We start from the raw sequence: 27,021 nt of genomic DNA, 5'->3' as shown, positions 1-27,021 counted from the left end.
AACCCAGGGCCTTATTAATGCCAGGCAAATGCTCTGGAAAACCTCATACTCTAGTCTAGAAATGCAAAGAACTTTCATTCCACTGATCAGCTGTGGTTGAGTGAGAGCAGCTGCTTGGAGCACGGAATCAAGAAAGACTGCGGAGCAGTCCGGACCCAGCAGGAGAAGGAGCAGGACCGAGAAGCACTGTGTTTAGAGAAGGGAGAGGGGACATCTGTCTAGTGCTGGCTGCCTCATCACTGAGTCAGTCCAGGAGAGGAGGAAGGAGGGATACAGGGTGCTAAGGGTTTTAGGAGTGCTGGGTCAGACCTTTCAGGTACTGTATTTGAGGCAAATACTGGAGATCAAGGCTGCCGAGAGCTGTTCCCTTGTGGATATTTCGAAGTATTGACAAGAAGTATGAGCAGCCCCTGCCATAGAGTGGCAAGATTTGTTGGTTATAAATTTGAATCCTGGCCCTGGCACTGTAAGTTTCATGGCCATGGACAAGCAGAGAACCCATTCTAGACCTCAGCTTCTCTGTCCGAATCCTACCACTGCCCTGGACTTGGGTGGAGATTAAATGAGATGGCACAGGCTAAGAAATTACAAGCAGGAAACAGTCAACAGAGTGAACAGGCAGCCCATGTGGAGGGAGAACATATTCACAAACTGTATGCGGTCAGTGAGCTACATCCTAGGGCTCCACCCTGGCAATTCTACCAGTCTTGGGTTGAAAGTATTCTAAAAACAATGTGTCTATACTGACTGTGTGTAAACTCTTTTTTGGGGTCACTATTGCATAAACAGTTCCATAAACACTAATTCATCACAACTGTTTACATAGCATTTACATTGTATTAAGCATTATTAATAATATACCATTGATTTAAAGTATATGTTTGCTATGTGTATGTTTATATGCAAATACTGTGCCATTTTATATAAGGGACTTAAACACTGGTATATTTGGGTACTCAAGGCAGGGCCCAATCTCCAGGGATTCCAAGGGATGTCTGTTTTATAAGAGGTTAATATCTGGAATATACAAACAGCTATTACACCTTAACAACACATATTTAAAAAATGGGCAAAGGACTTGAACAGATATTTTTTCAAAGAAAATATGTAAATGGCCAACAGCCTATGAAAAGATGTTCAACATCAGTAATCTTTAGGGAAATGAAAATCACAACCACAATATCCCCTCCCCCCATTAGGATGGTGATCATGGAAGTAAAACACCAACAGGAAATAACAAGTACTGATGGGTATGGGTAGCAATTGGGATCCTTATGCTTTGTCGGTGGAACTGTAAAATGATGCAAGAGTGATGGAAAACAGTATGAAGTTTTCTCAAAATGTAAACAGTGGAATTACCACATGATCCAGCAATCTTGCTTCAGCGTAATATCCAAAAGAACTGAAAACAGACCTCAAAGAAATATTTTCACACCGATGTACATTGTAGCATTATTCAGATTAGCCAAAAGGTAGAAGTAAGCTAAAAATCTTTTGATGGAGGAATGGATAAAGCAAAAGTGATATACATATATATATATTTATTTATTTATTTAGAAAGCCTTTAAAAAGAAGAAAATCCTGCCATGCTGTAACAGTTAACCTTAAGGACATTATGTAAGTGAAACAGGCCAGTCACAAAAAGATGAATACTGTCTGAGTCTGTCTTTTTATTTATTTATTTATTTATTTTTTGAGACAAGGTCTTGCTATGTAGTTCAGGCTGGCCTTGAAATCACTATGGAGCCTGGGGTGGCCTTGAACTCTTTGTGATCCTCCTGGCTGAGCCTCCCGAGTGCTGGGATCACAGGCATGTGCCACCACACTCAGCTAAGTCTCTTACAGGAGGTATCTGACTAATCAAATCCAGAGACAGAAAGTAAATTGATAGTTCTCAGGGCCTGAGGAGAGGGAAAAAAGAGGAATTTTTCAATAGCTATAGAGTTTCAGTTCCAAAATGAAAATGTGCTAGATATTGTGCATATAAAGTGTACAATAATGTGCATATTGTTAACATTACTGTATTGAACACTTACAAATGATTAAGATGGTAAATTTTATGTTATATGTTATCATAATAATTGAAAAAGAACTAAGTACAGTGCCTGCCATATAGTAAGTTCTTAAACATTGGTGGCTGATCATTAATATTTTGTTTGCCTTAAAGAAGTAGGAGGTGGTAAGAAGCTTCTTTCCTTTGTAACTCATTGTCAGTCAGAGAGTTCTATTCTGCACAAAAGCTGAAAACAATCAAAGACTAGTTGAAACAATGAAACTGTTAAAAAAAAAAATTAAGGCTTACTTGGAAAGAGCTTAACCTGTCAAACAATTGGTGAATTGCTCAACTAAATCGTGGTAGGTTACACAATGTTATGTAAAATGCAATTCTATTTTTATGAAAAAGTATTAATTCATATAAAACCTGAAAAAGATTTGGAAATTTGAGTACATTGGGGTTAACAATGATTGTCCCTGAGTAGGTGAGTCGATTTTAAACAATAGCTAACCTAGACTAATTAAGTAGAAAAGGAGTTTGTTCAGAGGACATTGGGGAGCCCTGGTCCTCGGTGAATGCCTCAGTGTTCAGGTGCATTACTTGAACTTGTCTAATGAGGGGACCACTGTCACCAGCAGTAAGCCCCCATGCCTCCAGCCTTCCCAGAGCCCTATATATATCAGCAAGTCAAGCTGCAGTGACCATGGTTCCTGAAAGGGAGTAGATCAGCTCTTTGCACCTGACGGAGGCCTAAGAAGGACAATCTTTATGGCTAGCTCATCAATAGTCCAAAATAATGTACAAATCAGCCCTTCCTTTAACTCCTCCCACTCATGGAGTGCCAGGTAGGAAGCTCCTCAGTCCAGTTTCCTGTGGTCCCTGCTCCCTGGTAGGCAGCATCAGGCTGAGTTCATGATGCTCTTCATGGTCAAATCTCTTCATAGTCTTTAAGGAACAATGGCTCCCAGCTGTGCTAATCCCTTTGGTCTCTAGCATAGGTGTCTGTCTTTGAATCCACTCAGCATCAAGATCATCAGACTTTTCTCCTATCCCACTTGTAGTACCTATTAGTATGAAAGGGTTCTGAGTCCTGTTGGGGGCCATGAGGCTCCATGGAGAAGGAGGTCCTGAGATGAGATATAAGGATGGCTTGGATTTTCACAGGTAGGGAACGGGTGGAGGAGAGAGGAGACCAAGGCCACTCTGTGACCGGGATGAGTCATGAGAAAGCAGGACTGCTCCCCAGTCAAACGCAGATGGCACCCAAACCTCCAAAGTGGCCAAGTGATCTTCTTCCCTCTTTCCCTTCTTCCCTCCCTCTTTTTCTTCCTCCCTCTTTTCCTTCTTTTCTTCCTCCCTTCCTTCCTCCTCCCTCACTTCTTCCCTCCTTCCCTTTCACCCTCTCTTCCTCCTTTCCTTCCTAGATAACTTTTATTGATACCTAGTTATAGACATATGTCCTGCTTCCTGCTAGCTTTAGATCCAGAGCAAAGCCTCACTTCCTTAAATCCTCCTCCAAATTGCTGAATATGAGCTCAAGTTCTATAATAAGTCCTTTCTAACACATTCCTACAGAGCTGTCCCATGGTCTCCTAGCCATGTGTTCTTATTGCAACAAGTCACAACCAGCCTTATTTAACTTTGGGTGTGCACAGGTAGTCTTTGGCCAGAGGACATCAACACTTCTTCTAACACTCACATCCCAAGAGCCCTCATACTTCCTGGCTGTTTGGAATGCTTTCCCCTGCGCCTTCACCTTCCTAGCCTCTCCTTATCTTTTGAGATCATAGTAGTGGTTACAAGGTATAATCCTTATTCCTAGCGCAAATGAAGGTGGTTTTCAAGGCCTTTCCTATCTGGTCTGTGCTGCTTGGATCTGATGTTGGTTTTCAGGACTCTTCCTCCTCCTCCTCTTTCATTTTTTTTTTTCTGACAATCTTGCTATCTAGTCCAGGTTGACCTTGAGCTTGCTTTGTAGCCCAAGTTGGTCTTGAACTCATGATCTTCCTCCCTCAGCCCCTGGAGTAACTGGGTTTACAGGTATGGGCCACCTTGCCTGCTGATAGGCTGGGGTTTGCTGCGGTGACAAATGGCCCTAAGCCCAGTGGCCTCTAACAACAGTTGCTGGTTTCTTCTTCAGTTGTATGCCCTCTGTGAGTTGGCAATGGCCCTGCTCTATGTCACCTCTGCTTTGGCTCTGGACCTGGCAGATGAAAGATCCTCTAAGTGGAACATCACCAGTCTCACAGCACACAAAAGAAAAGACAGTGAGAAATGTGTTGGCTTTTGAATCTGCTAGAAAGCCATGCATGTCAGCTCCATTGGGATATCAGTGGCTAAAATGAGTCACATGGACATTGGTGAGTTCAATAGGGTGGGGACATAAAATCTTGCAGGAGGAAATCCAGAATATTTGGCAAACAGTGTTAAAATCAACCATGGAATCCATATAAAGTTCAGTTATGAACAATAACAGCAATGCTAATAGAAGCAAAACTACCAGGTGCTATTCTTAGCTTTTTACATAAATTAATCTATGTTATCTTCATAACGACCCCAGGAAGAGGGACTATTACGATGCCCACCTTACAGATGGGGAGATTAAGGGTCTGAGCAGTTAAGTCCCAGGCCTAAGATTGCAGAACTTCGGAGGACCCTCCAGGACAGTGCAGCTGGGGTGGTGGGAACAGGTTGGAGGACCAAGAAGGAGCTCCAGTTGCCTGCATGAGGCTCTTCCCTCCTCCTGCGATTCCTCATTGACTTTCTCCTTTGCTCCAGGCTCTGTGGGGCCCCAGCCCTACCCACAGCTCTTATTCAGCTCTCCAGCTGAAAATCCTCTGTTTAGGACCTGCTGAATGCCGTAAAAATGTCAATTAAGTTGATTTAAAAATGCTTCCAGTCTCATTAACAACACAGCATTCATGCTGGTGCAGCCAGACAGGGCTAAGAATAAATAATATGAATATTAAAAGGGTTCTGGTGTCATTAATTATCAATAATATATTATCCCCACCCCCATCTCTGTTTTGGCTGCCTGGGACACCTTCTTCCCAGGCAAGAAGAGTCCTTATTAGAAGTACAAAGTTTGGCTTTGTCATCAGCGTAGAGGAATAACGCAGACATTGTAGATTCGGCCCCCAGGACTTGGAGTTCTTGGAACCTCAGGCCTGACTGCAATGTATCATTAGCAGTCTCAGCATCCATTTGATGTCATTGATGAATGAATACATGAATGAAAATAAAGCTTGAGCTTATGCTGTAGTTGTAGCTCACAGCACAAGTCTGGGTTCTGCTATCCCCTAAGCTATGTGACCCCAAATACATCACTTAACTTCTTTGAGTGTCAATTTCTTCTCCTGGAGACAGTAATAACAGTAGCTACTTCACAGGTTGCAAATATTAAAAGAGATAATGTGCATTACAGCACTGGGCTGCTAGGAAGTGCTCAGTGAATATTAGCCACCACTGTCTTTGTTTCATCATTGTTTTAATTATAATTGCAATTCCATGGTGAAGGAACTTAGGGTTCTCTATTTTATGCTCTCAAAGGAATATTCTGGAGCCCTTGAAAATGATGTTTGCAAAGACTTTTTAATAAAAAGAAAAAAAATAAGTTTTAAAAAAAGAGTCTGATTGCAGAATTTCATGTGCTTTGGGATTGCAGTGATGTTAAAACAGACATAAATTGAGAAGAGATGTATCTGGACATTACTGGTGATATTTTTTCCTCAGGGGTGAAGTTATTATGTTATCTTTGGTATATTTTCTATAGGTTTTGATTTATCACAATTAAACATGCTTTTTTAATTATGAAAAGTTCGCCACAAACACACAAGTAGAAAAGCTAGTATTACGAACACTCATAAACCCATCACTTAGATTTAATGATTACTAACACTGCCATATTTTTTGTCATCTTTTTTTCCTTCAGGGTAAAATATTTCAGTTATTAAATCAGGGTATTTCATCCCTAAATATTTCAGTCTGTATCGCTAAAAAGAATGGATATTTTCCTACCTATCTACAGTATCAGGATCACACCTGACAAAATTAGGAATAATCTCTTGAATCATCTAAAACATGGTTCATATTCAAATTTACCCAGTTGTCCTGCAGGATGTTTTATTTGTTTGTTTGAACCAAGATCCGATCAAGGATCATACACTGCTTTTGGCTGCCATGTGTTCTATGAGTAACTTGTACCTCTCTTTAAATCTAGAATAATGGGTATCTGTCCTTTTGTCTGTCCCATTGACCTATTGAATAGACCAGGCCACAACCTCCACTTACTGTCTCAGCTTCTGTATTGGCCTTTTCTTTACTGTTGCATTGCTTTTATAATATGAAAGCAATCTTTTTTTTTTCTTGAGACAGGTCTCGCTATGTAGCTCAGGCTGGGTTCAAACTCATGGCAATCTTCCTGCTTCAGCCTCCCAAGCACTGAGATTGCAGGTGTGCTCCACCTTGCCGGGGAAGAGTAATCTTATAAAAATAACAATCCCCTCTGCAGCTACCAGTCTCTTCCAGCTGTGTGAGTGATAATAATAACTACATGTTCTATGTGCCAGGTATTGTTCTAAGCACTTTATTTTTATTCTCTAATTTAATTCTCACAATAAACCCTCGACATATATACTGTTTTTATCAATGATGAAAATGAAACACACAAGTTAAATAATCTGCCAAAGCCAGAGCTGAGCTGATCTGCTTTCAAGTCAGTGCATATTACATAATCACCTTGCCATATTGGAGGGGAAAGAGACTGCAAACTGAGGAGGAAGCTGGGGAAGCCCACTCTGCCTTTCCTGGGGGGTGAAGGGGAAGACTGAGGAGGAGGGGATTCTCTGCAGTGCCCCAAGAGGGCGGGGGGCAGGTGATGGAGCACTGTCCACTGTGCTTGAATCTGTCTTTCTGCCAGAGCTTGGAGCTGATCTGGGGGAGCTAAGTGCTTCCTCCTGTTTCCTTTCTTCCACGCTTAGCAGGTTGGAAGGGTCCCTAAGGAGCTTGCGCTTTTCCCTCACTGGGCTTGAAAGACCCGGGCCAACTATTTACAGGCAAGGGGGCCTCACATCCAGAAAGCTGCCCTTAGGGTGGGGCCCCACTTGAGAGCCTCCATAGCTTCCAGGGTAGGGACACACAGCCTTACCAGCTACTACATTCCCAGCTCATCTTTCATGAGCATGCTGGAGAAACCAGGCAGATACACAGTGTGCTCCGGGAAGAGCCTGCGATAAGACTTCAAGCACTTGGGTCCTTAGCTCAGTTTGCCTTTGGTGTGCGTATCTGTGTATTTCTGGCCATTGATTTGGAAATACTTGGTAGTGTAGAATACCTGGGTTCTGAAGGTGAAAAGTCCCAAGACACTGAAGAAAGAGGCAGACAAATTCAGCATTGCCCAGAAGTATGTCTTGGGCAGCAGCGAGGCAGGAAGATGCTCCTACCATGAGGGAGAAGAAGGGACTTAAACTTCAAGAGAGGCAGAGGTGGGCTGTGGCTAACCAGGATGTTCCTGAGCAGTCTTAAAAATTACTAATATGTCAAGTATCAGGAAACAAATAGTCCCAGTGAGCATCAGTGACTGGCTAGAAACACCGAGCTATTAATGATTTTATTTATCCTGTAGTGTTTGGAATGCAAGTCAGAGTCACCTGGTAGAGAAGATGACGGCTGCTGTCAGGTCAAGTTGGATATCACACCATGCTACCCAGCCTCCTTCCCCAAGCCAAGGGTCTGATGTTACACCGGATTTAATGCTGTCATTAAATCTGTTTCCATTGTGAGGTTGCTGCTGGGGGGTGTGACATTCTAGGTTCTGGCTATCCGGAACAAGGAATTGAGCAGGACACACAGAACCAGGAGTGAAAGCGTACATTTTTTAGAAATATATTTCTCAGGGAGTGAGCCAGACAGTAAGAAGAGCTCCTGCTCCAGAAGAAGCCAGGAGTCATGGACATATGTGATTCTTACAGGGAGGGAGTAGCTCTTTGAAGTGGTGTGAAAATTCGCTCTAGGCAGAGGAGTCCCCGCCTTCCTCTCAGAGGGAGGAGTTTCTGTCCTTACATGGATCCTTGAGGAACTATCATGGCACCCAAAACCCATGAGTGGTGGGTCAAAACCACAATGTAAATGAGATTATAATGAACTATAATTAGATTTGGGTCACTTTTGATTATTTGGGATACTCTGTAGCATGTGTCCCAGGCATATCTTGGTCACTATAGATGGATGCTCTTTGAGGTTTCTAGAGGGCTTATCTTGGGCACCCCAGAAACCTGTCATGCATGCACCTGCTTGTCTTTGCCAGTTGTGGTCTAGCTGTCAGAACTGGGCATTCTGAGAAATTTTTGGAAAGCTAGATTCTTCTTTTTCTCTTTGTTTTTCAGAACCCCTCCTTTTAGGAACTTCTCTCTTCCTCCTGCCTTAAGGTTGTCATAAGTATTATTTTAGGGCAGGGTTGGTGGTACTTTAAAAAGTAATGATGGCCTTGTAGGAGCTCCCCTGTGGGGCATCCTGCAGGAGTTGTAAATTCAGACATGTGGACTGGCTCACAGGCAGCAGGGGGTGCCCAGGAGAGCTGCCATGTTCTAACCTGACCCCACTCCAAAGCCAGGGTTGATTGGTCAAGAAGTTGGCAACTGATGTGAGCATAGCCAATGAATCTCTGCCCTGGAGTTTTGAATTTGGGGAGGCAGGGGGGCCAGTCACTCATTCCTGTGAATTTAGATCTGAACTGCAAAATAAGAAGCAATGCTAGGGATGCTCCCTGGCCACAAAGGAAGGTGGTTTCATTGTGGACAGAGGGTGAATGCAGCGAGCAAGTGAGGAGTAAGGAGGGAGAAAGAAATGAGGCCCAATTCCAGCAGCATCCCTGGGGTTTTATTCTTCAGCCCCATGTTTGGCTTTTCTGAGCCAACTATTCTGCCTATCTTTGGCATAAGTTGCTTTTGGATTTGTTTCTGCAACTTACTGCTAAAGGTCTCTGGTATGTTAGGCAATAGAATTCTTGGCGGTCCAAAGACGGGCAGCTGGAGCAAGCCACCTCCTTGTGCCTTCACCTCCCTTCACAGCTGAAGACCAGCATCAGCCCACCACCTTGCTACAGGTATCCTAACAAGTGAGCAACAGAATCAACACAAAAATTCAGGTCTTCAGATTTCCTTTCCAGGGATTTTGTCACTTCTTTTGTCTTCCTTTTACATATCTGGACAGCATATAATAATGACACAGTAAGCAACAGTAGCTTACTATTTATCGAGTGCATCCTGAGTTTCTTCTTGTGTAAGATACTTGCATTATCTTAATCAGATATTTTTATTCTCATTTTGAATAGCGGAACACTGAAGTTTAGAAAGGTTAAGCATCTTGCCCGAAGCCATATAGCTAATAAGTCACATGCTCAGGATTCAATCTCAAGTGGTCTGCCCTTGAGTTTTCAAATGTAATCATGGTTCTCTGTCCTGTCTTTGGCTTCCAGCTCTACCAAGAGGGGTGGTGGCCACACACTCCTTTGAGCCAGCACCCGACTTTCTGTGAGAAATTATGAGAGAGCTATCACTTCCTGCATCTTGTGGTTATTGGGTGGGGAATATTGTTTTTGGACTTGTATTATTTACCTAAGAGTTTGGAAGGCTGCTTCTTGCTTACGTAGCAAATACTTCTGCAAATATGGATGGGAAATTGGATTTGCTTACCTAGAAGTGGGGCGAGCTCTAGGCCTTCTTGGGGAAGGTGTTGGTGCAATCATATGAGGTGCAAAACATGCTCCGGTTCCACTTATTAACCTGATAGGACAGCAAGGGATGCTTTTGTTAAAAATCAGCTTTTTATTGAAGTATAATTGCATACAAAAATAACTGCACTTGTCTAATGTATACAGTTTGCCGAGTTTGTATATATGCATACACCTGCAGTACCATCACCGCAATCAAGGTAATAAACATTTGTCAGAGGAAAAGATTTTTGAAGTTCTGCAGAAACTAAATAAAAGTCTCCAGTGTTGTGGACAGAGATGGTTAACTAATATGCCTTTCAAGTTCATCAAGAGAGCAGAGGCTTATTATCCGAAAGCTTTTACTTCTTCTTTTTCTTTTGGTACCGGGGATTGAACTCAGGACCTTATGCTTGCGAGGCAGGTACATCCTCCACTGAGGCAAATCCCCAGCCCAAAAGCTTTTAATTCTGGTCACCTGTGACAGTAGTGCCTGGAGAAGCTTGCTAAAATGTAGTTTATCAATTATCTCTTGCTGTATTACACACTACTTAGTGGTTTAAAAACAACTAGTTTGTTAATGAGTCTTCAATTTGGGCACGGTTCAGTAGGACTATCTTTGCTGGGACAGCTCAGTTGAAGAGAAGAGGATTCACTTTTGAGATGGCTCACATAGTTGGATGCTTGTTGGTTGGGAATTCTGCCAGGGCTCTGCCATATGTTAAGTTTCTTCATAGGATGCTTGTGCTTCCTCACAGTATGGTGCCTGGGATCCAATAGGAAGTGTCCTTCAATAACAGGTGGTATTATAGTTGGGTATGGTGGTGCAGGCCTGTAATCTCAGCACTGTAGAAGGCTGAAGCAGGAGGATCTCAAGTTCGAGGCCAGCCTTGGCAACTTAACAAATTAGTGTGACCCTATCTCAAAATAAAAAATGAAAAAGGGGCTGGGAATACAGTTCAGTGCAAAGGCCCTGGGTTCATTCCCCACTACTGCATCTCTGCTGTGCCATGTTGACAGAGAAGGCAAAAAATAATTTTCAAGAGTTCATAAACTTAGTCTTTTTTTTTCTGGTGTTGAGGATTGAACACAAGGCCTTACACATGCTAGGCAAGTACTCTACCATAGAGCTACATCCCCAGTCCTTACAACCCCTTCATGGGAGAAGTGGAAAGTTCTAGAAGAGGATGTGGAATGGGAAATATTTTTTTGGCCTGTTTTAGAAAATGCAATATTTTATATACAAATTCCTATGACCTTACTATAGATCAGCGAAACCAGAATTTATGGAGACAGAGCCCATGGACCTGAATTTTAATCTCAGCATGGGAACTTCTATGGCCACTGAATTTTGTAACTCTTAAACTGGAATTGATGTGCATTACCCACAAGGCAGTGCTAACAGAGCAGTTAGTGTAGGTGACTAGAGCCAGAGAACAGGCTCTTGTCCTGGCTGTGGAACTGGTTTCTGTGTGACTCTGGACAAGTAATTTATTATTTCTGAGTTCATTCTTTTTCTTCTGCTTCCTCCTCCTCCCCCTCCTCTCCCTCCTCTTCCTCCTTCTCCTTCTCCTTTTTCGCTCCTGCTTCAGTCTCCCAAGTGCTGGGATTACAGGCATGTGCCACCATGTGCAGCATCGTTGTTCTTCTTATCTGTAGTAATTATACCGAACTCAGGGGACAATTCTGAGGACTGATTAAGGTATAATGCATATGCTGGTACTGGTGCAGAGTCAGTAGACATTATGCTCTATTTTGTTATAATAATTACAGCTACCATTTGCCTACAGACCTCTCAGTACCCAGGCCCATTATTTCCCTCCACAGTCCCCCCCCCCCCCCCCCCCCCGCCTTCCAGGGCCTTGCTGTATTGCCCAGGCTGACCTCAAACTCCTGGGCTCAAGGGATTCTTCTGCTTCAGCCTCCTGAGCAGCTGGAACTAGAGATGGACCCACCACACCTGGTTTACGTCCTGGCTTTAAGGGATCCTGGAATCCACGCTTCTGGTTACAGTTCTGGCTGCTTCCCTCTATTGGTTGTGGTGAGAATTGCAGTTCCAGGAGGCAGGGAAGAGAAGCTTGCTGCTCAGGCCCTATCCGCTTGCAGAAAACCAACCCACCTCGGAGGGTGGACAGTGGCTTCCTCACAGTCTGGTGGCTATGAGACTATGAGGCTCGCTGCCCTAACTTTACCACTTAGTTCTAGTGGGACCTTGGGTAAGTACTGCACCTAGGAAACATGTCACTACTTTGAGCTTCCATGCCCACAATCATAGCATGGGGGGACCCTCGTCAATCTTGTGTGTTTGCTCTGAGCACTGGTTGCTCCCAAGTATGCAGGCACCTAGGAATGGATTTGGTACATAGAGGGCTGGGTGTGTTCTGCTGTCTCCAGGAGGTCCTCAGTCCCTTGCAGATAGTAGGACCTCTTTCTATTTGAGGAGACAGAGCAGCCCCCACCCCCACCCCCGGGGGTGGGGGGCAGAGGTGTGGATACATTGACCTTGGCCTTGTCAGCTACCTGTCTTTTGCCTTCGTTGTAGGTGTTGCTTTGACTAAGCTGTGTAACATCCAGGAGTCTCAGACACACACAGATACACAGGGACACACCCACCCACACACCCTGCCTCTCAGCGTTTTATCCATTCCTTAAACAGGAGCTGTTAGAGCTGCATGAAGCCCACATCTTTCCCCTACCCCTTTCTACCTCCCCCTCTCCCCCATTCCCCAGCCACCTGTGTCTCAGGCTGTAGTAGGCACCAGGACCCGTTCTGTGGCTGCCCTTCTGGAGATGCTCTGTGGGTATATGAGCATGCAGGTCGTTTTCATCAGAGTAGGATGCTTTTTGATTATTTTAATTTATTTAAAATTAAGTTTATTTCAAATAAATTTATTTTTTGAAGTTTATTAGTTTAATACACTTATTTTGGAGTAGTTTTAGATTTTTAGAAAAATTACAAAGCTAGTACAGCGCATTCCAGAGATCCTTCACCCAGTTTTCATCACCTTAGCATCTTCCATGACTCCAGTGCATTCGTCAAACTTGGGAAATGAACATCAGTGTGTGGCTTGTTAACAAAACCCCGGGGTTTATTCTGATCTACCTGACTTCCCACTAATATTCTCTTTCTGTTCCAGGATTCAATTCAAAATCCTACGTCTCATTTAGCACACATGTTTTTGTGAAGACAGAAATTACAAAACATCCCTCACCTTTTTTCAAAACAACAACCACAACAAACCCGCAAAATATTTCATTCAATCAAGAAAGCTGCAAGATACTATTTATTATTTATTGAAATATTTATTAAAACACAATCAATCTATGCCAGACGCTTTATCTGATTTCATTCTCACAACCACCCTGGTCTTGCAGATGGGGAACCTGAGGCTCAGGAAGACAGGGTGACTCAAGTGCCACTGCATAGCTGGAGAGAGAGGCAGAACTGTGGCCCTGGCCAGGGCTGGAGGCTCCCGAGTCTAGCTCCGGAACCCAAGTCTCGCTTCTTTCCTTGGGTAGCTTTGCCTAATGAAGAGAAATGTTCTTATGCAATTTGGACCTGACTGCTGGACTTGGTAACAATTTATTTTGTGACTTCCCAGTACAAATGGAGTTCTTTTTTAGAAAGAGTGACTCTCGAAGGGCAGAGTCAGGAATTTTAATTGGGTGAGAGGTGGCAGGGATGGCAGAGTGAGCACTCAGGGGGGAGCCAGGAAACACCCGTTTTAATCCTAGCTGGCTGTGTGACCTTGGGCAACCATCCCAGTGCTAATTAATAATAATGGCCTCTACTTGTTGATCTTTTATGTATTGGGGCATGCTAAAATGATTTGCTCTTCTTAGCAATGTTGCTAAGGAGGCAAAAATATCATATTTTACAGATGAGGAGACTGAGGCTTCAGGTGCTGAGCAATTTGTCCAAGACCACGCAGATTAGGAGGAAGTGCCTATAAGGTTTGGACCCGGCAGGACAGTTCCACAGTGCTTTTCCCACTGTGCTGATTGGGGAAAAACGCACATATAACACAGACATGAGTTGTAATGAATGCTCATTTTCTATGTGGCATACACTTCTCAAATGTCTACATGCAGTCTGTCATTTAATCCCCACAGTGGCTCTATCAAGTCAACACAGTTGTCCCCTGGTATCCCTAGAGGAAAGATGCAGGGTGTTCCATGATGCCAAACTCCAGGGATGCTCTAGTCCCCTAAAGAAAATGGAGTAGCATTGCATATAATCTATGTGTACTCTCCTGTCATCTAGGTTACCCATAATATCTCATGTAATGCAAGTGCTATGTAAATAATTGTTATGCTCTATTATTTAGAAAATAACGACAGAAGAGTCCTTACATGTTTAGTACAGTCAGTTTTTTTTTTTCTGAATGTTTTGACTGAGAGGTACAGAGGGCTGAGTGTATTATTATTATCTCTATTTTTCAGATGAAGAAATTGACTTCTCTGTTGTTCCATGATGGAGTCATTTCTTCTTGGCTCCATGGTTTTGTTCTGAGAACTATTGGTTTCAGCAGAAGGGTTACGCCAGGCCTGGACTCGGGGAAATTCAGGTAAGGGCTGGCCTCTGCCCTTCTGCTTTGGTGCCCTGTCTCTCCACAAGGGACAGTGGGAGCTACAGGAGCGTGGGAAGGTGACCAGATCAGCGCTCCTCCCAGGCCTTCTTGGAGGCTGGAGATGCAGGCCAGGATCCCTGGTGCTCATGAGGCCTGGGCAGGCAGCTGCCTCCTTGGCAGGGCAGGCTCCGGCCCAAGGCCCCCAGTCACTGTGTGGTCTGTGAGCTGTGGAGGGAAGGGAGCCTCTGCCAACATGTCACCGGCCAGCACCCTGTGGACACCATCTGGGACGCCCTGAGCTGGAGAGCCAGGCCGACCAATGGCCGTCCCTCTGCCCTGTGGCCATGCCTTCCTGAGCACGCACCAGGGCACTGGGCCCAGCGAGGCTGCCAGAGCATTGAGAACTGCAGTGTCTCAGGACATGGTCCTCGCTAGGCCCCAAAGGGCCCCATGGCACAAGAATAGGAAAATACAAGAATGGGCATGTATTTAACACTTCCTGTGCCTGGGTGGTATGCTAAGTGCCTCAGGCCCGTTGTCTCATTTAATCAACTCTTTACTGCCCCTACTGGGGGAGGGGCGAGTAGATAGTGCACTATTATTGGCGTGACATGTACTATTTTTGGTAAGCACTGTACTAAATACTATAATTATAGTTAGGGAAGCTGAGGCACAGGGAGGCTATGGAATCTATCTGGGTCACGTGGCCAGTAAGTTTCAAGGCCAAGGTTCAGAGTTCACGTTTTTAAGCCTGGCTGGCAGTCATGTGTCATGGGTCACAAACTGCTCACTCTGGCTGGTGGGGAATTCTGTTCAGTCTTCTGCTCTCTCTGGCCCCCAAAGGAGGGATCGGGCCACACTTTCTATGTGTGTTCAGCAGAGTCTTAGAGTTGTGAAATGAGCTATGGTGTAGGTAGGAGTGGGGCTGAGGAAGGGGTGAGGAGAAGTTGAGGAACATCAGACTCCCAACCTCTGGCCCCGCTGCCTTAACCTGCGATCAAAGTTTCATGTTTAGCCACTTCCTGTATAAGGGTTGGCTTTCAAAAGGTGTCCTGCCACTTAAGATAAGTTTGAATAGTAGGAATCACCAACCTGACATTCTTGTACCTAAGAGTGGAGGAAAATGAGCACCAGAGAAGTTGAGCAACCTATCCAGAGAGGCTTAGCAAAATAGCAATGAATACATTAAAAAGATAATGTATTGGCACAAATTGGAGGTTCTGAAGGCAGACGAAATAGGGGCTCAAATCCCAGCTCTGCCAATTGCTAGCAGTGCTCTTGGGCAGAGTTTGCTCTTGACAAACCAGGCCTGGTTTGCTACCACCAAGTGCTCTATGTGGGAAGTTAATGCCTTGAGTTATTTCTTTGATGGAAGAACTCAGTAACTGAGTCATCTTTCCGTCCCCTCTTCACCCCTAATCACAAGTCCCAATGGCACAGGGCACCGAAACATCTGTTGACTTGCCCAGTTGTGGTGCCTACATCAGGGGTTATCTGTACAGTTTGGATTCTTTTTTGTTTGTTTTTGAGACAGTGTCCCCCTTCAGGCTGGCCTTGAACTCACTGTGTAGCCCAGGCTGAGCTCAAATTCAAGGCAATCCTCCTGCCTCAGTCTCCTGAGTGCTGGGATTACAGGTGTGTGCCACCACGCTTGGCTTGGTTTGGATCTTGAATGTCTCCCAAAGGCCCATGGATTTAAAGCTTAGGGCCCAGCCTGTGTTGCCACTTGGAACTGGTGGAACCTTTAGGAGGCAGAGGCTAGTGGAAGGAAGTGACATCACTGGGCGTGCACCTGGAGAGGCTATTGGGAGCTTAGACCTCCTTTCCCTCTCTGTTTTTGCTTCCTGGCTGTCCTGAGGTAGGCCACTCCCTCAGCCATGCGCTTCTACCGTGATGTACAGTCTCGCCACAGACCCAAATGCAACAGGGCCAACCAACCACGAGTTGAAACTTCTACAGCTATGAGCTCAAATAACCCTTTCCTCAGCCAAGTGTGGTGGTGAACACCTGTAATCCCAGCATTTAGGGAGGCTGAGGCAGGAGGATAGCAAGTTTGAGGCCAGCCTGGGCAACTTAGTGAGATCCTGTCTCAAAGTAAAAAAAAAAAAAAAAAAAAATTCAGAAAGGGCCAGGGATGTAGCTCAGTGGTAGAGTACTGCTGGGTTTGATCTTCAGTAATGAAAAACAAAAACAAAAAACTCCAAATCCGAGACCTTTCCTTCTTTTCAGTTTATCTTAGAGAAACGGAGAGCTGACTAACACAGTGCCCCAGAACTGCCCTCTCAAGGAATAATTTGCAATGATCTATCTGGCAATCTCTTCCAGAATCTGCATCCTGTGGAGGAGTCTGTATTCATGGATAGGAAAAAAAAGACTCGTATGACCCTTAGTAGCTGGGTGGCCTCCTTTCATATCTGCAGGCTCTGGTGTCCTTTCCTTTAGAGAGTGGCACTGGAGTTTTCTGATCCCCACAGAGCCCTGCAGCTTAGAGATAGCAAGCTCCCATGACCCTGGGCACCAGGAAACATGACCTCTGTCCTTGGCACCTGGACATTTCCCCAAGAAATCTTAGTTCTGAGCACAGACTCATGAATCAGAAGTAACCGACTGAGTCTCCTGTGCCTCCCTGGGTGAATGATGAAACTCTGGGAAATTGGCCTGTGATGCTCTGACCTTAGGGCCTTCACAGCTCTGCCCCAGGGATGGTCCTTACTGAGTGGGAGAGCATGAGGTGGGGCCAGTGTCTGCAGGAAGGACAGAGCATGAGCCCGTGATTGCAGACAACATCTAAAGGAGAGGCCTGGCCTCCCGTGGGCACCAAGACTGCCTGCAGTGGTGAGTGTGGGCATTGTTGGGGGTAGCAGTGTGGCTGGAATGGCACATAGAGCTGCAGACTTGGTTGAGTCAGATTCCAGAGCACCCATGGAGCCCTGTTTACTAGTGGGCAGAGGACTGGCTGCTACAGGTGAAACACATTTTTGCTTCCTCCTCTCTGAAACCTGCACAGTAAAAGACTTTTTCATGTTACGGGGGAGGCCTAGCCTTCTCTGTCCCTCTGCCCCTTTCCTTGAATCATATATGCTTTGGTGCCCTCACTTGGCCCAGGCCTTTCAGATTGTTAGGTGGCGTGGTCAATGTTCCACCCCGAGGTTCCTTCTAGAAAATGCATGTGCACGGTGACAACTTCCTGCATTCCTCTGGGGACAATGTAGGCCAGGGGCATGAGAGGTTAATACCCCAAGGGTGACCCTCAACCAACAAGGGATGAGGAGGTGGATAAATCCCTGGGCTCTTTGGACACCATGAGGGGTAATTCTGAGCTTTATTCTACACAGATAGAAGTACATCCTTAGACAACCTTCACTGGAAAAGTCAGGGTGATTTTACTTCCATTCTATTGATGAAAAACTAAGCCCTGGAGAGGTAGTGACTTTTTCCAAAGTAAATTCATCATTGCAACATTGGACCTCTGACTCCCAATCCCTTTTTTTTCCTCAGCAGGATGGCCAGGTGCCTCCTAGGCGTCTGTCTGACCTTAGGAAGAATACAGGGTTACACTGACAAAGACCAGTGAAGAAACAAATCTTTTGCTATCTTTAGTCTCAAGAGCAGCTGGGATTTGTTTAGGAAACTGCCCTTTGATGAGAACTTTTGATATCTGAATGGGTAATGAGAGTAGGGAGGAGTTTTTAGCCCTTTGGCCGAGATGATATGGAAGTTTAACCAGCACCCTGCTGAACCCAGGGCCTCGACCTCCAAGAAAAGTCATAGAATCACAGAACACCAGATGTGAAAGGCAGCTGCGATCACCCGGCTAATCTAAGTGTTTCTTTTACAAATGTGGAAACTGAGGTCTAAAGAGGAGAAAACCTGGCTGGTAATACACAGGTCAGGATCTGAGAGAAGTAAAGGGAATAGAGGTGATCAGAGTCAGGTGGTGCTAAAGAGAGGAACCCAGGAGAACTCACTAGGTCAGAAAGCGCAGATTGCCACTGATGGTCATCAATGCTTAGGGCTACCTCAAATACAGAACTGAGGCTGTTTGTGAGCCTCTTTCTGGCTTTAAATTTTGAGATCATTAGTTCAGGAATTGATTAGTGAGGTCTGCCTTGGCTTATGAAATGGGACATTTTCCTACCATGAAGGTAAGAGCAAGAACCAGGGAGGCTGGAGCCATGGTTAAGAGTGGGAAATGCCTGTGAGTTAGAACGTACAGGCTAAAACTTGAGACAGTGAAGATTGGTCACCAGTGAAAAAACCAGTGCCTAGTGTGGTGTTTAGGTCACTTAGCAATCCTAACCTTCCTTTGCTTTTAACCTTGTCTCTCAGGATCCTATGATACTGCTCTGGAATCTCTATAACCCCATAGCTTGTGGATATACTTTATTTTACACAGTGGACACTTAAAAGTTTTGCATCCCACTATACAGTTCGCCCTTAGTCTCACTGTAAAAAGATTGATTAATTTTACTTAAGCCTCAGTTTCCCTACTTGAAAACAAAGACACTGGACCAAGTCAGAATTTCTCATCAAATAGCCAGAGAAACAATAGTTCTGTAAGATGTAACAGCTATCATCTGGAGTACAATAGATTTCAATGATGAGTTTATTTGGGAATATTGCTGGATTAAAGAGCAATTTTTAACCACAGGACTTCTCGGGTCATTTAATATAAAAAAAATTCACCTTTCTTTTGGTAGTTTTTTGAGACAGGGTCTCCCTATGAGTCCAGGTTGGCCTTGAACTCACAAAGTAGCCCAAGCTGGCCTCAAACTTGTGGTGATCCACCTCCCTCAGCCTCCCAGGTGATAGGATTACAGGCTTGCACCACTATACGGTGCACAAAAATTCATTCACCCTAAAGTGACTCAACTAAGGAGTTTCTTCAAAACAGCAAACACACTTTGAAGGATAGAATCTAAGGGGGGTTCAGCTTCAAAGTGCTATAATTCTTTATCAGTTTTCCCTGGAGAGTAGAGATATAAAGTGAAGTATAATCGATGATTGGCTCAATTTAGTTCTCTCCTGGAGACATGATATGCTGATTGGTCTGTAACAACTGTGCTCAACTAGCTCAAAGCAAGTGGCAATAATGGGGTCATTTTTAGAGTAGAGCATTAGAGGATACATCAATGGGATTGAAAAACAGTTGAAACAAGTTGTTGCTTAAGACCACACTAGATCGTTCAGTTATTTTAATGACATGATTGGTGATCAAACCAATTGACAGCAAAATGGTGTTAGTTTGGGTGTTTTTCTTGTAGGGGGCATAATCTTGGTTGGGATAGCTGCTATGAAGAAGGCTTTTCACTTGAAACTCTTGAGTAGCAAAATCCCACTCAGCATCTCCAGATGTGGTGGTGGGGTGGAGGAGGTTGGGGAGGTTAGTTTTTCAGCACAGCATGGAGCAAAGCTGTCATGATCTCATGTTCATTGTGCAATGTGTGGCGAAGCTCCAAGTGCCTGAACCATCAAGGCTCTCCACACTGGGGGAATGTCTACTCCATGCCATGTGTGCTGGTGTGACTGTCTTGGGATAGATTCTCCTTCAAGTGTCTTCTTCCTTTATTCAAAAGAAGCCACACATGCTTAATCTACCTTTTTTCAAATCTGAGCATGAATAATACCAGTAGTTTTCACCAAAGAAAAATCAGTTTTAAGGTTAGCATTTGATATACAAGGATGGAAAGTGCAGTAGCATCATCAAATGCATCTATGAATTTAAAGCCAATGTCCTGCAGCTTTACTCACCATAGCTAAGACATGGAACCAACGTAGGAGTCCATCACTGGGTGAATGGATAAAGAAGAGCATGTGGTGTGTATGCAAAATGGATGGAATTGAAGACATTATATTAAGCAAAATAAACCAGACACAGGAAGCCAAATATGGCATGCTCTCTCTCACAGGTGGAAGCTAAGTAAAAATTGGTTTGAGTGTAGAATAGTGATTATCAGGAACTGGGAAGGGTGGAGAGCAGAGGGATATAAGGAGATTGGATAATGGATACCAAAACAAAGATAAAAGGAATAAGTTCTGGTGTTCCTCAGCACAACTGGGTGATTATAATTCATAATAAACGATTATATATTTTATGAAGATCTAGAAGGGAGGAGCTTGAGGTCTCCAAACATAAAGAAATGATAAGGAGACAGAAATGTTCATTATCTTAATTTGATCAGCTCATGATGTATGCATATGTTGAAATATTAAACTGTGCCCTATTTATATGTACAATTATTGCATATCAATAAAAATTAAAAATAAATTTCCATGCTTGGCCCCAACCCTGGAGATTCTGATGAAATAAAATGTGTGCAGACATCTGGATTTAAAAAGGCTCTACAGATACCATTCACATGTCCATCAATAAGAGTTTAGAATACACAACATGTAGTTTATCCATACAATTGAAAGCTAACAACTTAGCAATTAAAAGTAAAAAGCTGTCAATTCATGAAACAGCATGAATGAAGCTTCCAGACATCAAGTGAAAAAAAGTGGTCATCAAAGAACACACAGTGTCAAATTTTTATGAAGTTCAAAAGAACACAAAAGTGTTACATAGTGTTAGAAATCAAAATTATAGCTTCTACTGAGTGGGAGTAGGAAAATTGACAGAGGGGCACAGGGACATTTTTTGGGGGTAACGAAAATACTTATCCTTTTTAGGTGATAGTCCATGTAGATGCACATGATTTCAAAACTTAACAAAATGAATCCTTTTTCTTATTAAATACCTTTTCCCTCAGTGCTGAGGAGCAAACCCAGGGCCTCACTAGAGTACACTAGGCAAGGAAGTACTCTACCACTGAGCTACATCCAGCCCAAGAAACTGAATCCTTATGTGACATGCATGTTAATGTGTATGATCTATACCTTATTTATTTATTGGGAGAGTGTCTCACTATGTTGCTCAGGCTGGTCTTGAACTCCTAAGGTCAAATGCTTCGAGAAGCCAGGAGCACAGGTGTGAGCCACCATGCCCCGATGCTGATTTATACTTCATTTAAATAAAACAGCTTAACTTCCCCAGATTAGAGTCCTGCTTCTGTACCCCAAGCTTGGTGGTCTCCACATGATGGAGGGGCCTAACCCAGCTCAGCCCAGCCACAGTCTCAAGAATGGAAGATTTCTGCTTACTCTGCCCTGTCTCACAGTCTCCCATTTTCATTTGTCTTCCAGAATTCCTCCCAGCCTTTTTCTGTCTTTTGGGTACTAAAACCCCAGGGAACTCAACACACCACAACCAGCTCAATAGTGAATTTGTAAGTCTCTAGAACAGCGTCCCTTTCTTCTCTGGGTGTCAGCAGCCATACCCACATTCCTTCAAGGAGCATCCTCTCTTCTAGGTTGCTTTAGAGGCACCTCATGTTTGAGATCTTACTATGTGCCACACCATGCTGACTCTTTCACCAAGGTCTTTTAATCCCCTGAATAACTCTGAGAAGTAGGTATTTTCCCTGGCCCCTCCTTTTTCCAGATTAGTAATCATTCGGGGATGATAAATAATGGCCCTGAGGTTATTTCTTAGTTTGGGTGAACTGACACAACAAAATATTATAAACGGGGTAGTTAATAAACCACAGAAGCTTACTTCTCACTATTCTGGAGTCTGAATGTCCAAGATCCAGGGGAGGTAGCTTTAATTTTGGCGAGGCTGTGTTCTGGTGCATAAACCCCAACTTCCGGCTGGGGCCAGAGGAGAGGGGAGGAGCTAGATATCTCTCCGATGACTCTTTTGTAAGGGCACCAATCCCCTTCAGGTCTCAAGACCTCATCATTCCGAAAAGACCCCTACTCCTAATACACTGCCTCGGGGGCTAGGTACTGAGGGGGTTAGGATTTTAACAGATAAACAAGGGGTAGAAACCTTCAGATGATAACATGATATTAGGCTAGTAAGTGGAGCAGGCAGGGTTAGAACAATGATTGCAAAACCTCTCAAAATTCAAGACCTTTTCTTTCTAGGGCCTGGAGAGAAAAAGGTGAAGGCAACAGTGGAGATGGAGGTGACTGCAAACAGGCAAACGTCCCTCACTGGGCGATGCATCTCCTGTCCAGTCGCCAGGATCAAGCCAGCCGGCCCCCACACCTAGGGAGTCCTGGGTGCTCTCGCCGAACCCTTCTAGTAGCTTGGAAGTGGTAACCTCGGGGCGACTTTTGTTTGGTACAACTTAGCAGACAAGAAGGAAGCAAGTGGGTAATGTAGGTGTCTTTGCTTTTTAGGCTCTGGCTTTCTGAGATCAGAAGAGTGGGTTCCCTTACGGGGGTGGTGAGGCGCAAGGAGAAGCATCAGAGCAGACTCTCTGCGGGTGTGTGCGTGTTGGCGCGCCTGTGCGTGGAGGGGAGATCGTCGTACCCAGCTCGAGGCACTGGGGAGGAGGAAGCGGCCGCCGAGATCTGAATAATTGATTCTTCAGCCGCACCAGACGCCCGGGAGCTGGCAGAGAGCGCGGTTCCAGCACCACGGATAGCGGCGCGCGCCTCCGCAGCGCAACGCTCAGACACGCATCTCGGCCTGGTTCGTCGCCGGGCACTCCGGGAAGGGGTGGCCGCGCTCCGCCCCGCCGCCCGGGGACTGCGGGGTCTGCCTCAACCCGCCTCCGGGGAGGGTGGCTGCGGGCGGAAGACGCTCTCGCCCGCCGGAGCTCCAAGCGTCTTCGGCTTGCGTGGGGGCCGCTGCGTCTCGCTGGCTAAGGACAAGTCCCTAAGTTGGCTTGGTGGCTCCTCGTCTTCCTCTTTCTCTTCTTCGGAGGCTACCGCGGCAGAAGCACGCCCCAGGAACCTCTGCCGGTGCAGTGAGCCCGGGCCGCCAGCGCTCTCTGGACGCCTGCGGGGAAGTGGGGAACTGAACGCCCAGTGCGGAGCCGGCCCCACGGCCCAGGGCCCCGAGGGAGCTGCCGTTCCCACTCGCGCCTCTCTCGGCCGGGGACAGCGGGGATCCCTGGCCCCACGCGCGCGCGCGCTCCCACACTCACACTCGCACGCACACTCGCCCTCACGCACACAGCCCGAAGCGGGGCTGCGGAGAAGGTGCGCGGGCGCGCTCAGGGGACGGGGCAGCTGCCGTCCGGAGTGGGGCAGGAGCCTGAGACTCTGAGAGCTTGGCCGAGAGTTACGGCCGCGGCCATCGGCCCTGGAGATGACCGGGAGCGGCCACCGCTGAGAACTATGTGGAGGGAGGCCGCGGTGAGTGGTGGCGCGGGGCGCGGAGCCGGGAGGCCCTCGGGAAGGGGCGGCAGGACCGCCAGAGGGTCGCTGCGTGGGAGTGATCGCACCTCCCTCGGGGATCCGGGACCGCGGGAGCCCGCGCCCTTCCCTCCCCCTCTCCTCCTGCCAGCTCGTCGGAAACTCAGCCAGCGCCCCCTCCTTCCCTCCTCTTCTCTCTCTACCCCCCCTCGTACAGCAGCTCCTGGACGCAAAACTCCCAGCAGCCGGCGCTGGGGAGGGGGTAGGGGGTGAGGGTGGAGGTGCCCAGTTAGCTTCTCGTGGGTGGCCAGCCCGGAGCTCCCATTCTCCTATGAGCCCCTGAGCAGAGCTCGGCCATCCGCCCCGGGACTGAGGGTCCGCACCGAGGGCGTCTGGGCACGGAGCTCAGCTCCCCCTCTACGAAGGAGCCCCCAGGCGCATAGGGGGGCTGTGAGCACTGCAGACTGCAGCCTTCTCCCCAACCCCCCTTTCCCGCGCCGGTGGGCTGACCCTGCCACTCCATCTCTCCTCCGCCCTGGTAGAGCCCTGCTGCAGAGCCTCCGGCTGGGATAGCCGCCCCCCGTGGGGGCGATGCGGACAGCGCGGGACAGCCAGGGGAGCGCGAGGGGGCCGCAGCATGCGGGAACCCGCTAAGCCCGGAGGCTGCTGAGGCGGCCGAGATGCTCGTGCGCGCAGCGCGCCCCACTGCATCCTCGACCTTCTCCGGCTACAGGTACGTCCCAGCGGGAGATATTGGCTGGGTGGGCCCGGGAGGAGAGAGACGAGCGGAGGGAGAGCGGGAGAGGGATCGGGTGGGAGGAAGCGAGAAAGCGGGAGAGACAGACCAGCAGCGGGGCTCAGGAGGGGCGCCAGGGGGCGCTGCGGTTCCGCACTCCGCGATGCTCACCCGAAGAACGCCAAGGCCGGTGCGAGTTCGCCTCAACTTCCCTAGGCTCCAACAGGCCGGGCCGGAGGGGCGCGCGCCTGGACACGCGTGCACGACCGTGCTGGTATTCGCAGGCAAGCGCGGCTGCACACTTGGCGCGGTACAGGTGTGTGCAGCGTTTGAGGACGCGTGAGGACTCCAAATGGCCGTGGGCATCTCCACGCGTGTCCGTGAGCGTGTGCAGCTTACTGCCCACGTGCGACTAAGATCTGGCAAGAGGGTTCTCAGTGGAAAGGTCAGGGAGGGGCTGCACAGTCCGCGTCTGTCTGAGAGCTTCTCGGAGCCTACCTTTCTCCCAACTCGCGCTCTTGGGCAGCTCCCACGCTCTGGCCCGCGGGGGGAAGCGCCTACTCTTCAGAATTCTGCATTGCACACGGCGCGCGTGAGAGAGGTGTGTGTGCGCGCGCGTGAGCGCTCGCGAGTGTGTAGGGGGCGGGTCCTGGGGCGGCCTGCAGGTGAGCGCAAACCTCCTCAGGGCCCCTCTGCGGGAGGTGGGGCGGGGCGCGAGGTATCCAAGGAGCCTCAGAGCCCGGACCCTCACTCAGGCGCGCTCACTTCCACGCTCTTGGGATGTAAGGCGCCAGGAGAGAAGCGGGTCTGTGGCCACGCGTGGACCGAGGTCTGTGGCGCAACCGGGGGGCTCGCAGGGGGTGGGGTCAGTTAACTAGCTCAGCGCGCCAGCCGGCAGCGGCGAGCGGCGAGCGGCGCAGCCTCCGCACGCCCGGGCTGGTCTGTAATTCGCTCCGAGAGAGCAGGGGGCGGGGTCCGTAACTTGGTCCGCACCGCCCTGGGGGAAGAGGGGAGAACAGAGGGTTTACTCCTTGCAGCCACGGGCTGGGTGGGCTCCATGGCGCTCTTGGCGCTCGGGGGCTGTGGTTTGCAGCTAACTTGGAGGGCGCGGTGGGGGAAGTGGGCAGAATCGGGAATGGGGAAGCGGCTGGGGATCGGGGACCCGGAGAGGCAGGAGGCGAGACTGGGCTGGGGGACAGAGGTGGAGAGTTTGCTCGCGTTAGCGTTGGAGGCAGAGTCGGAGATGGGTCGAGGGAGGGATGTAGATGGCGTCGCGGATGAGGAAGGGAGACAGTGACCCCCGCAACCGGCGCTGGGGCTGGGTTGGGTACCTGGTCCGGCGCGGGGTCGTAATCCAGCGCGCCCCTCGCTCACGCCGCCCTGCCTCTCGCTTTCCACCCTGCAGGGACCGTAAGTGGCGACTATGGGAAGACTGGGCTATTGGACTTGGCTGGTGCTGCCGGCCCTACTGGTCTGGCGCGGCCCGGCGCGGTGCGCGGCGGCGGAGAAGGGTCCCCCCGCGCTGAACATTGCGGTGCTACTGGGTCACAGCCACGACGTGACGGAGCGCGAGCTTCGAAACTTGTGGGGCCCGGAGCAGTCGGCGGGGCTGCCCCTGGACGTGAACGTGGTAGCGCTGCTCATGAACCGCACCGACCCCAAGAGCCTCATCACGCACGTGTGTGACCTCATGTCTGGGGCACGCATCCACGGCTTGGTGTTTGGGGACGACACTGACCAGGAGGCTGTGGCCCAGATGCTGGATTTTATCTCTTCGCAGACTTTCATCCCCATCTTGGGCATCCACGGGGGCTCATCCATGATCATGGCTGATAAGGTAAGGCTAGGAGGGGGCGGGCTGCACGGATCCCAGAGGAATCACTGCCGGTTCTCGGGCTCCCCTGGGATCTGTCTTGATCTGAAGGTCGGAGGACTTGTGGCCTCTGGCTCTAGTGAGACCCAGGCCTGGCTTCTCCAACCGGAAATGGAAGGAGATGCCCTTGCCTGGATTCTGAGAGTGCCAGGAAGAACGTGGAAAGGGGTGGTGGTGGTGATGGCAGTGGAACGCTTGATTTCCAAGCAGTGCCCATTGGAGAGCTGGGAGCGTGTGGGATAATATGGTTCATATTCCTGTAATAGTGGTTTTACCTGATTCTTTGGAGAAAAAGTCCATTTATTTCCTTTTTATGGTAAGTGGCTAGAACTGTTTTTAAAAATATTAAAGGTGGGTATATTGTGAGATACAAATGTGAAGTTTTTAGGTAAAGGACAGAAAAATGTTAAGGTTCCCCGGAATCTGTGCAGCAAGAGATAAAGAGGTGGGAAGCCCAAGGAACCTTGGGTAGAAAAGCACAGGTTAAACCCTTCCTCTAGGAGTGGAGGGCAGATATCTCCAGGCCCAGACCATGGAGGGCCTGACATTTTTCTTACGCAGCCTTTGTGTGAGCCGGCAGGGACTCCAAGACCTCCAGATGGAGGAGTTGACTCCCAAAGATGGATCTTGGTCTGCAAGTTGTTCAAAATGAGGAAAATGTGCTCAAGTCTCTTAACGTTTGATGATAGAAAAAGAGTTTTTGTGGCTGTCCAGAGAGCCGTGGGTTAGAGAAGGCTGGGAAGAAATTTGATAGCTTGAGTGAAATGTCCTAAGGGCCAGGTTGGGAGCTGGGCTGAAGTGGAAGACTGGAACAAGATCCAAGGGAGAAGTGAAGTGAGGAAAGGGAAAAAAGGGGAAGGAGTGGAGTTGTGGCTACACTGTAACTCCGTGTAAGCCCCAGGAAAGATCAGGGGGTTGAAAGGGGAGGAAAGCATGAGTGTACAT

At 47.5% G+C, this 27,021-nt stretch overlaps 1 protein-coding gene across 2 annotated transcripts in view; it reads left to right on the top strand.

The window, feature by feature from the left end:
* The first annotated feature begins 23,103 nt into the window (after positions 1 to 23,103).
* Grin2a (glutamate ionotropic receptor NMDA type subunit 2A) overlaps positions 23,104 to 27,021 on the top strand; it is a 379,678-nt gene continuing 375,760 nt past the window's right edge. The window contains exons 1-3 of one of the 2 annotated variants that reach the window (XM_004864874.4): positions 23,104 to 23,467; positions 24,010 to 24,200; positions 25,609 to 26,040. In XM_004864874.4, the coding sequence (XP_004864931.1) occupies positions 25,627 to 26,040 (414 nt within the window). In that variant the 5' untranslated portion in view covers positions 23,104 to 23,467; positions 24,010 to 24,200; positions 25,609 to 25,626. Of the gene's footprint in view, positions 23,468 to 24,009; positions 24,201 to 24,664; positions 24,805 to 25,608; positions 26,041 to 27,021 lie in introns of those variants that run through there. The other variant, XM_087202850.1, reaches the window with a different exon arrangement.

The sequence above is a fragment of the Heterocephalus glaber genome, unplaced genomic scaffold, assembly GCF_053883595.1.
Source record: "Heterocephalus glaber isolate CG9 unplaced genomic scaffold, H.glaber_assembly_v1.0 deba00001781, whole genome shotgun sequence".
In the NCBI taxonomy this organism is placed as follows: domain Eukaryota; kingdom Metazoa; phylum Chordata; class Mammalia; order Rodentia; family Bathyergidae; genus Heterocephalus; species Heterocephalus glaber.
This window is presented reverse-complemented; position numbering and strand designations above follow the sequence as displayed.